Source organism: Lagopus muta, chromosome 10 (genome assembly GCF_023343835.1).
Source record: "Lagopus muta isolate bLagMut1 chromosome 10, bLagMut1 primary, whole genome shotgun sequence".
Classification (NCBI taxonomy): Eukaryota; Metazoa; Chordata; class Aves; order Galliformes; family Phasianidae; genus Lagopus; species Lagopus muta.
The window spans coordinates 16,495,774-16,508,105 of NC_064442.1; the positions used below are offsets into that span (position 1 = coordinate 16,495,774).

Here is a 12,332-nt window from a genome sequence, read left to right on the forward strand (position 1 = left end):
TTCTGGTCCCTGGTTTGTGTGACAGTGTCCAGCTTTCTCCTTAGAACTTTGTGTGTTGGCTGTTCTAGCTCTACAACAGAAACTCTTCATTCTTTGGCAATTAGTCCCTTTTCTGAAAAGCTGTACTTCAGCTTCACCACTGTAAGTTGAGGTGACATAGAGAAAGTGATCGTGTAAACTCTACCCCAGCCCCTTAAGATTAACATCCCTGCATGTAATCCCCAACACATAATGTCTCTGAAGCACTGTTAAAAATTATGTGACTGCTTCTCAAAATATGGCCAGGCCTGTCTGTCCAAGCCAGGGACTCTGAATCTCAAAGCGGGCAGCAGAAACAGGCAGAACATATGTAAAACAAGTTAGATTATAAAACCTTACAATATTAGGCTGTGCTCTGCATCTGTCTAAAATGCTTCATCTCAGTTGCCATCTCTGAACACATGGGAAGGACAGCAGAGTGTAAGAAAGAGATATTGTCTTTGGGATGCAGTATTTCTAGGCTGATGAAACAAACAGCAAAAAGAATTCACACAGGGAATTCCACAGCTATTGGAGAGACCAACAATTTTGATAGTACTTCAGATTCTAATCATCTCTGCATTGTGAACATGTACTAGCCAGGTTTTCTCACTTCCTTACAGCCAGTGAGAGTATGTATAGACAAAAGGACCAAAGGTGACTCCTTTAAATGCAAAACTCACATCACATCCCAGCCAAGCAAAGGCTCCTTCACCACGTCCATGTAAAAATGATGCCTGACCACATCTCTAGCTTCCCTGGGATGGGCATCTATTCTCACAGGCAGGGACGTGCACAGGTTCTACAGAAAAAGCCACTGTTCTCTCAGCCCAGACAGAGAAGCTGCTGCTAGCTGCTTCTGAATCTCTTCTTAAACAGAACAAAGCTACATTTCACAGCCAAATATGCATAATAATCATCCCAAACCATCAGCCTGGCCACCCAGTGGGCCACAAAGCAAGAATGAGGCTATAATGGCCCACAGAAGTCCAGGTGAGGAGGTACACTTGTCAGCAAGTCCTAAAAGGCAAGAGTTTTTCCCCATCACATTGCAAGAGAAGTTCTTCATTCCCATCCTGCTGCTATTCACTCTGAATAAGGAAAGTTTGGGGATCTCCAAAATTCTTCCCCTACTCCCTCCCTTTTTTCTCCTTGTCACTTCCAAGTGTCCAAGTGAAAAAAATGTGGATTTAGTAGAACAGCTGAAAATATTGCAAGATTTTTGTGCACTGAAAAGGAAGACTGCAGGAAGTGGGGAAAAAAAAAAAAAAAAAAAAAAAAAGGAGAGTTCAGTGGCCATTTGTGGTTCCTTAAAGGCTCATGACAGGGCAGCACCACGCACTCTGTTGGCAAACTCTTTTTCTTTTCTTTTTTTTTTCTTTTTTTTTTTTTGAAACTGACAACAGAACCTGGCTCATTAGCAATGGCCTCAGGTGATTTAAGGTGCACCTATGCCCCCAGGACACATGAATTGACCATGCGGCTGTTCATGAGCATCCTCATCCAGCTCTCCCACCAAGACCTGCGAGGCCCAAAAAGACAACAGCTCCATTTGAACAGTACCCCTGTGCTCTGGCAGCCTCATCCAGCCCCAGAGGAAAGCAAGTCCCTTACTCACAGCTCAAGGATGAGAACCACATCCGTCTTGTTCTCATAGATGTCGTGAAGCTTGATGATGTTGGCATGCAGGGTCTGCTGCAGAATGTCCACCTCCCGTTCTATTTCCTCACGCCTCACCCCTCGACGGCTGGCCCGACTCTGACGCTTTTTAATGAACTTAGCAGCGTACTCCAAACCGGTGCTTATTTCTCTACATTTCTTCACAATAGCAAATTGGCCACTGCAACAACAAGATAATAGTCTCTTAAGGCTTTCATACAAACCTCTGGTAATATGCAACAGCTTCCTGAATATGCAAAGCTTGATCCTATGGCCCTTCTGAGATACACTGTTGAAATCACACAGACTTGTTCATGTTTCAGTGATTAAGTTATGGCTCATGTTCAAATTATCCTTTGCTGGATAATAATGAAGGCATTCTAGACTGCAACACAGCACTGGGTGTTCTGAAAAGACATGAGTGCACTGAAGTACTTTCCTTTAGAATAATCTCTCTGAAAAGAATGTAAGGGATTGATGAGCCTTTGAAAATGCAGAATTGGGCCCAAGTAATCAGTTTTCAAAGAAAAGAATAGTTTATTCATGTTTCTATACTTCACTTGATAGTTTGGCTTTAAATTTAACTAGAACAAGTACAGGTATCTCACTGCACTTCAAGGACAGAGAATTTCCCATCATTTTAAACAGAAAGCAGTTGTGTTAAAGATTAAAAAAAAAAACCCAAACACGTAGCTGCCATTTGTTAATAACATTTTCCTGACTTTGTCTCCTAAAGTACAATATTTCACTTCAACTGCAATATTTCCCTTCTGTGTCCTGAAAGGGAAACACCTGGAGGTCAAATGACAAACTCAAACAATAGTAACCCTGCAGGTTGCAGCCTTATGTCAGTGATGTGAGCTTCTCAAGAGAGGCAATTGTTATCAACTCTTCAATAGTAAATAGGGGAATCCACTTTGCTCTCATTTCCATGAACTAGTCTCCCTTCATTGTGCCCTTGAGTGCACTGATGGAACTCAGAGAAGCAAAGCTTCCACAAAGCTGATATTCCCTCCTTCTTGTTCGTCCTTCTGAAAGTAACTGTAATCAAGCCAAGACATGTCATCTCAAAATTCAGAAAGACAGGAGCTTTGTAGCTAAAGATTAAAATGATACCAGGTCTGTGCAAGACAAGAGTTTGGCAGGAAACAGTGAGTGTTCAGAGGGTCCTTCTTGCTCATCCATTTGGAGTCAATAACTTCTAGACAAGGACAATTGTGCTGCGTCTGAGGAATGTTTAGATGTTAAGAACTTTACAGCCATACAAACAATGAAAAAAATCATAAGCTATTAACTTGAGTTTGCAGTTAGCTGAACCAGGACATATAAGAGAGCCACTTCTACTTTAAAAGATGGTCTGTAGCTAAAGTAATGGAGGAATTTTGCAGATCTGATTTCTGCCATGAATGCACTGCATATATTCCTTAGCAACCCACTTCCATCCCATCAACAACAGAGGAAATGGCTTTCCTTTCTAACACACCACATGCCTAAGGGTTCTTGTACACCACTTAAAGCATAGAGGTGTCAGTCTTCCTTTGCTGTTACAATAACAGACATAGTAGGATTGCTAGTACTGTACCACGCAGTGTAACAGGCTCTTGTCCCAGCTGATTCTGGAAAGTGGACAAAAATCTCATTTAAAACAGTAATGTGTTTCTTCTTGTGATGGCTCATTTGTAGACTTAAATTAAACACATCTGTGCCTTTTTATGCTTCATTTAAATTTATGAGACTGAAATTATGCAAAGAGCAGTGCATGTACAGATTCAAATATCTACTGGCTCCTTAGGCTGCTTAATGAAGATATTAAAATACTCATCAGTCTGAAACTATGTGAAACTTCTACAGCTTAAGGTTTCATCACAATCTCTAAATATCAAGTAGTCCTTATTAAAATCAAGATAAATATTTTCCATTATTTTCCATATTCATGCTAAATTGCCTCATCTGGAGACACAAACTCTCCAATTCTTAAGTTTTTCTTAGATCTTAAAAAAATTAAACTCAAAAACTGACATATTTTAAGGAAAAAGGAAAAAAAAAAAAACCAAAAAACAAAAAACAAAACAATCAACAACCAAGCTTCCAGCTCAAGTAACAAAAAGAATTAAGAATATCTGGTCTCAACATCAGCTTCAGTCAGTTGAAACAAATGAAGTCAGCTCCTCCACTGGGGATGAGCTTCATTCACTTGCTGCTCTCTCTGCTCAATAGGAAGCCCAGCATTTTCATTGATACAATGGATTCAATTAACTTAATGAACTACACTCATTTTTAAACAGTTGTGACAAGTTTCTGTCGAGCCTTCTTGGTACCTTCTAAGGTACTTCAGGATTATTCATTACTCTGCCTTTTCACAACCACCAATCAGGAGCATAGACCTGGACAGAATGATGTATAAAGTAAATCAAAAAAACAGGTGGTTAAATTGGAGCAGCTGGAAAACAAGGAGCCGGTGGGGAAGTGTTATAATGGTGAGCTGTCAAGGAAAATTACTCTAATAGCAGTGCTTGTTGACTGCATTTGGTAAGTCTGATGGCAAGCTGCTGCTGACAGGACAAGTCTTGTAGCAGTATCTCTGCAATACAACCTACAAGAGTCTGAATGGAAGGAAAAGTTGTCCACCTCTTCCATTTGGATACCAGTTAAATAACCTCACAGCCCGTCTGCATATATCTGTGATTTCAAGCAGCCAGAAGAATTTACAACTGACCTGAGGATTGCAGAAAACCTAAGCTGAAGGTTTGTTCTTCTTATTTATTTTTCCATTAGTGAAACTTCCTTTTGATGTTGGGAAAGGAAAAGAACACTGTATCCACTTTGCACAAGGCTATGACTGTAATGTTAGAAACTTTACTGTGGTGGTAACACACCAAATATCTTGCAGACTGAGCATATGCTTTGCTTAACTGTAAAATACAACGTGATAACAGAGGTGAAAAACAAGCAAGTGATGGCAGAACAGGACTTCAGTTATATAAGCTTTTGATAAAACTGCTGCTTCGTGTAAGTTGTATTTTATTTTGGCAACAGGAAAGGGGCAGGAGGAAGAGCCAGTTGGCCAATACCTGCAGAATCAAATCATTAGAAGGTAAGGAACCCCACTAAAAACCTTTGCCATGCTCACAATAACTAGAGTAGAAACTAAGGAAATGTCAAGTCTGCCACGTACACCTCGTACCCTACCAAAAATTCCTTAGTCAGAAAAGGCTTTATCAATTAATATTTGATAGATTCAGACTTTTGCTAAAAACATGCAAAATACATCTTCATTTTTCCACTATGGCACAGAAATGTATTTCCAAATTGTAGGAGGAAATAGAACACTTCTTATGTTGCTATAGGAAGCCATGGTCTCTTAATGAGGAAGCCAAATAGCTACCCTTGCCTGGAACATATAAAGCATTATAGGTATGCAAGGTCCTTCCACCAAAAGAGCCGTCTGAGCTCAGCCCTCATCTACTCACATTTACAAGAAGTCTCTGCTGATGGCCAACCACTTTTCAAGCAGAAAAATAAGGCAGTGAGCTCCTCATCATATCCACCTGCAGCTCCGTTCTCTCCTGCCACAATACACTGCACCTATCTCTGATAAGACAATAATTGGTACATCTCCAGTCCCCGAATATAAGCATAGCACCATTTCTTTAGTCAAGGCATTATATCCAGGCCTGCAAGGACAAGCTTTATCTTACAGATAATCTTCACTTTTTGCTACTGCAATTTTTATCAGCCAAGATTTTTTTGTAACAATCAAATACACTCCCTAAGTGCAACCTCCCACAGCTACACTGCAGAAGTACTGAGCTCTTATTGGTTTCAATATGATTACATCCCTCACTACCTTGGCAAACAAAAGATGCGAGTACAGTTGGAACTCAAATTATGCAGCACACACAGCAATTACACTCAGAAACCTTATAATTACACAATGCACTTAGTACTTCATTAACACAGACAGCTGGTTGGAGTCTGTCTTCAACCCACAGAATAAAAAAACCTAAAAATTAAAGCTGTCACTTGGCCCTCACTTGTTCTCAAAAGCCAGCACTCCATGGCAGAAGCAGCCTCCTCTTTCCGAGAGCTCAAACAGTGACAGACAGCCTGAAGTACTTCTTTCTGGTTTTCATTTTCAGGCATATACTAAACACTTCTCAGGAGAGAGGTGGAAACATATGGGACAAGTGTACTTATCCCCCTAGGATTCAAACACAAGTGGAATCAACACTGCTGCATTTGTCAAATTCATTAATTAATATTTATGCTTCCTGATTTTGCTATTAGATGTAAACTCTAGAGAGCTTATGAGAATGAAATTCCTGCTACAAAATAAATCAGTCTTAAACATTACCCTAAAAGGAGTTCAATCTGTAGCTCTGAAAGCTATTTATGTAAAACATCATGAGTTTCATGATGTTTGTTTTACAAGACACACACCCCAACTGGTCCAGGCTTTCTAAAGAGACATAGTACAGGTACTGCTGAACTGACTTCCTCAACCAACTCTGCCAGCAAGCTCGTGGAACAATATTACTTTATGACTGCTGATTATGGGAGTATATAGAGCTGCTTTTGCTTTTAAAAAGCCCAACAATGCTGTAGGCTTCATACATTTATGTTTACCTAAAAGCTTACGAAAGTAATAGTGACACAGGATAGGAATTCTCATTTTCACCTTCAACATACATAACCTGGAGCAGCTGTTCATCACACCACTGCTTCCTTTGTAATCTGCAATTCCCCCTTGGTGCCACAAGCACACACTGCCTCCTCCTGCCCCAATCTTTGTGCCATTGCCTCTATTTCTGAACAGCAGGCTTTTTACTGCACCATTTTGTGACCAAGTAGATGTTATAAACCACAAGGAAAAAGAAAGATAAACGGACAATTGCTGAGACTAGGATATCTAAGGCTGTTACCATGCAATTAAGCACCAAGCAGACCCTACTCTCTATTTATTGCACAGCCATTTGCTCTGTCCATGCTCACATCTGAATTCCCAGGGTCTTTATTAAAGCATCAAGGGGAATGCTATTTCCAGACCACCACAAAGCAGCAGCTGCTTTATCCTTCCACATAAGTAGCCCAGTGCTTTGATACATTATGATATACTAAGAGAAGAGCTGAAGGCTGGAGAAGGGACAAAGAGGGAGAAAAAGGTTTTAAACAAATGTTATAGGGGCAGCACATTGCTCTACTTCTCTGTCAGACATGTACTAAAATGAATAGTTCATGAGGAGCCCCAGCCAGCTATAATGTCTCATCTGTATTTAACAATCAGTCAGACACACTCCAGATTGCTCAAGAGAAGAGCTCCTAGAGTCAGGGACCAAGCATTTCTGTGCCATCTACTGCATCTCCATCCAGTGGTGAGAATCAGACAGTGTTGAACTTCCCAAAATTTGCAATCCAGCTAAGGCAAAAGGTGGGAGAAAGGAAAGTGTGTCTTCTTTGACAGAAGAGTTGGCAGCACTGAGAAATTAAGTCATGTATTTGATTTCATATTGGGAGTTGGTGGCAGATCTTAGACTCTACAACAAATTTCACAGCTTAAATGTCCAAATGCCAACTAAAATTTGCCCAAACACCTGGTTTTTAGTATAGCACCAAAACAAAGATGACTACAGTCATCCTAAGAGCAGAGAGGTATTTACTGTCACAATTCAGCACAGGCCATCCTCAGCTTGCCAGCAGATCAGGAGCATAAACAATAGCTGCTGCAACCTGTCAGTTACAATATACAATACCTAATTAGGTACCACATTACATTTGTCCTTCATTAATATAGGAATTTGAAGATAAGCTATTATTTGCATTGCTAATATCATTTAGGAGATTTGTCACTGAGTTAGAACACAAAGAGACAATACTACTGGGTGGCTTTACTCTATTTTCAGAAGCATGATTTACACGAGCACCAGTTCAGCTCATGTTATTGTGCAGCTCATGAGAAGATGTGGGGGAGAGAAAGTGGACAATCCAGAATAACTACATAACTCCTTGTTTTTTTCCTCAAGGTTGATTTTTAATAGTGGTCCTGGAGGTAATGCTCGGGGGCAGAATCTGACTCAAGTGAATGACAGAAGCACGTCCTGCCAGTTTTGATCACCTCAATGTAAAGATTGACATTGTCACAGTGCATTAAAATAAGAAGAGCCTTTAAGCAACTCTATGTATATGTATGGGTTTATCTGCCCACCTCTGATATGCTAAAAGCACCACACTGCTGAGCTGCTATCATGAAATGCTGAAAATATGTAAACAAACCCCTGAGATGACAGTACAGGTTACCTGACTACAGGCTGGCACTGGAGGGCAGTGCAGGAAGAAGTCAGGAAGCCGACACTAAGTCACTTGAGAAGAGCAAACTGCTTCTTCCCAAACACCAAACATATGTTCCCCTTCTGAAAGCGCTCAGCTAGCCCTACATTTAATTTCATGTCTCTAGACATCATTAGAATTGCAATTATAATCACATTTCTTTTCTAGGTGTTCCTGCACAAAAATACACTACCAGAGGGAAAGCAAAATACAGCACCTCAATCTCTTACCTGCCAGCCTACATGCAGACTGCCATAACCCTGGTTTAGCATTAAACGTGGAGGTTGGTGGCCCTGCATGTGGCAGGGGGGTTGGAGATTCATGATCCTTGAGGTCCCTTCCAGCCCTGGCCATTCTGTGATTCTGTAATAACCACGAGACAGTTCAACCCTCCTTCTCATAGAGGACCTGCAAACTCAGCTCAGCAACAGAGTCTTTAGTGAGAATTCGTTTGGTTTGCAGTCTGAGAGGCATTCACTTGAGGTGTTTTCATTGAATGGCCACTCGAGCTCAGCAACATCAGCTGTATGTGCTCACCGTTGGAAGAATGCTACCCACAGTCTATTGCACACAGAAAAAACATATCCATATTTTTCCACACAGGATTTATTATTATTTTTTTAACTTGCCTGCTGCCACAAATATCTATTACTCTGTTTTGATGTTGTTTTTTAACTACAGCAGGTCAGAAAGGTGAAAAGCTTCCTGTTTCCATTTGAGAAAAACAGAACATCTCCAACTAAAGCACACAGGCTACAGCAGTGTAAGCACGGCAATACCGACACTTTTGGTATCACTGTACCTGATGGAAAAGTCTCTTAAAATGCAGTGGACACAAACAAATGCCTTTAAGGGAAACTGACATGGCTTTCCAGTCTCTTTCTCCTTCCTCACGTGTTTCTTTTGCTGCAGTTGTTCATGTTTTAGCAAGGTTACACCAAGCTCACTAACCTACTTTAGCTCCTGCTCAGTTGTGAACTACTCTCAGAATCTAAGCAGAGGTAAAGTAACTGTGATTGGTATGCCAGCCAGCTGGTTTTAACACTGTTACATTCCGGACAAAGGGCCTCAAAGGAAACTTCCTACAATGCAAGTTTCCAAGCCATGGAGAACTGAAAGCCCGACTCAATGCAGAACGATGTTAGTGTGGTAAAAGACACATCAGAGAGCTTCACACTTGTGAGTGATCCTGTTTAAACTGCTTCTCTCCACCTTCTGAGGACAAGAGGAACACGAGGTGCCAAGTTTAGCTTGGGCAGAATGCTGGAGCTGCCTCAGGCACATCCCTCCCTCCACCTGCCCTGCCCTGCCATCCAGCAGAACAGCAGCCATACCCAGAGGCAGGGCTGGAACACTCTGACTTGTGTCCACGAGGTGCCATAACATAAAAACACCCAGCTATAAAAAGGAATCTAAATGAAAAACAAAACAAAACAAAAACAACCAAGAAAAGAACTTTCACAAGACGATATGGTGTTCAGAGTATGAACAAGAACACTAAACATCTATTTGTATTTGTGCCCTCATATTTAAGACATTCAGCTGTAGGAATGCAGGGTTAGCAGGGTTTATCTGCTATTAGAAACCCTGTCTCAAACAAGGTCAAATGACATCATTCAGATACGTGATTGCATGCAGGAAGCCGAAACACAGCTTGGAGATCTAATTTTAGGTTTACTACGCTTTGTAAAGTTTGCTAGTTGCTGGCTCTCTATTTCTAATTGGATGATAAATTACATTTGGTCCCTTGACAGCAAGGAAAAAAAAAAAAGTGACACCTTACCCAGCACTGCACATTCTCTGAGCTATGAGACAGTGTGATATCTTTAACCCTGAAAAGTATTTACGTTTACTGACAGCAACAGCCAACAAGAATCCATTGCTTTGCAGGTACGTCATGAGCCAAGTCAGTTTCACCTTACGTAAGCACCTCATCTGGCAAATCCATGCTTTGAAATTCTGCACCTCAATATTCTCCATTTATTTTCATGCTCACTTCTCTGTTTGTTTTTTTTTTTTCCCCTTGGAAAAATAGGTTCTAATAATTTTATAATTTCATAGTTACATTTTTGTTAATTTCCAAATCAAAGCCCTCGGGTGCTTCTTAAAAACCACAAGGCTTTAAAACAGACTCCCTCCAAATTTAAATGATTAGAGCAATTAATCTACTGCATAATATCATGCTGAATTTTCTCCTCCCTCTTTCCTTACACTTCAGAAGCAAATTCTGTGAGTTGTTGCTGCACTGCCATGCTCTTTTCAGCAAAGAGGACAGGAATTTGTTGGTGACTCCTACAGGCCATCCACATTTGGAGCTCTCAGGAAACAGCCCAACCAAAGGCTGGGCAAGGTTCACAAAGCATATACACAGAAGCACTTCACTGGAAGCTTTCAGTAAGAAGTCTGAGATTACAGCCATAGAGAAGTGTGAGCCTTCTGTAAATCAGTTTTTAGTTTGTGCTCTATTTTATAAAGACATTATTATTATTTAATCTAAACCAGTATTTGGAATGGCAGAAATTCTGTCTATTTAGTGAACGTGTATTATGTCTAACAGGACAGTATTTAGGAAGAAACTACAGTGGATATCTAAGCAGAGCAAGGTGACTTGTTCCCTCAGGCCTTTATGGAATAAAATTCTACAAGTATCCAAAATGTGGATCTGTTTCATGCCCCGCTGACACAGCTGTCACAGATGTCACTGTGCTTCCTGTGTTTGAGCTGCAAATAAAGTGTTGTATTTACTTATTTTAAAATGCAAACAACCTCTCCTAGAACTCCACAGAAGCTGAACTGCAGCAGATGCCAGACGGTGCCAGAATGCTCTAAACCGTTCAAAAGAACATTTAATAGGAATTTTGACTACTAAAATTTGATGAATGGTTCAACGTGTGGAAGGCTTACAAGTGGATCCTATCCAACATAACCCTACAGCTCCCTTTTAGACCTTTTGCACAAGACCACAGATGTATTACTAGCTCTTATCACAGCCCTGTCAGCCAGGTAGGAATACAAACGTTACGATATGAGAAATGAGTAACATCATTTCGTTTCAAGTTGATTTAGTGCCAGGGTGCCTTCCAAGCACAGAAGTTTGTGTGTAACACCTCAGAACCCAGTGACTTTACAGGGCAGGTTTCAATGCTCCCAGCAGGGAAGTGCTGAGCACCTCTGAACATGGGCTGTGTCTGATAACAGCACCAGCACCTTTCACCCCCACCACATTACAGCTCAGACTTTTGTAACCAGTGTGTTCTGGGCAAAAGACAACATGGCCACTGACAGAAAAGCGTTGAAACAGCAGAGGAATCTGAGCTCAGCCAGAAGGATCCACTCTATTAGAGTAAGTATGGAGCAAAGCACCCATTTGAATTCAAAACACCATTTAATAAATCTCATGTTCCTGAACAATGACTTACTACTGGCTTAACAACTAATTAAGTACCATGTTATCAATTAACATATATAGTATCAACAACCAGCTAAATAATGTTACCTGAATTACAGCCCATTAATGCCTTAGACACCATTTTGGGTCACTAACCCCAAATCACAAGAGACTGTGCCACCTCCTGACTCATCACCAGCATCTTCTGAAGCTGGCAGACTATTTTTTGGAAATTTCCCCATCATGCAGCACAAGCAATGTGACCCTTATCAGCCCTGAGGTTGGAAAACCAGAATCTGCATTGGAAGTTCCTGCCAGCCTGGCAAGCATCTCGTTAATCTGAAGCTGAAGAATAAAATGCGCATGATAGAAAAGCTTCCCACTTAACACATGGAGGTCTCAGATTGAATATCAATTCTCAGAGTGGTAACGAACAGAGTCCAGAGATCCAGGGAAGGTCAAAGCTGACTCATGCTCAGCAGGAATAGCAGATTTGATAAGCTGTTCCTTCTGCTATGTGGAGCAACACCAGTGCATACATAACAGGCATGCAGAAGGTTAGCACATTGTACTTTCAGCACTTAAAGGTCCACATCTAGCTAAATGTGGTCTGGACATAAAATACCTGGGAATAACAAATTGTCAGAGGGGATCAATATTTTGACTTAATGGTTAAGAAATTTTATCCCTTCCCTGTGTATGTAAGGGATGGAAATCATTCCTCATCTGTTTTAGTCTCAACTGCATGAAATAGACAGAACCTCCTCCAGCAGCAGGACAGCACAAAAGCTATGTAATTTAATATGTCAGCACTCCCTATGTAGGAAACAGATATACCAGTGGAAATTCTTTCTGTGTGAGGATTGTGTACCCACCAAACTCAGAGACTGAGAGTTATTATTCTAATTACAAAACAAAGCAATTTCTCTCTGCGCTTTGTAAG

General features: G+C 40.8%; 1 protein-coding gene across 7 annotated transcripts in view; it reads right to left on the reverse strand.

The window, feature by feature from the left end:
* Positions 1-12,332, reverse strand: part of DAPK2 (death associated protein kinase 2) — a 49,290-nt gene that overhangs the window by 21,700 nt on the left and 15,258 nt on the right. For all 7 annotated transcript variants that reach the window (XM_048956177.1, XM_048956176.1, XM_048956173.1 and 4 more), the window contains one exon: positions 1,637-1,858. In XM_048956177.1, the coding sequence (XP_048812134.1) occupies positions 1,637-1,858 (222 nt within the window). The remainder of the gene's footprint in view (positions 1-1,636; positions 1,859-12,332) is intronic.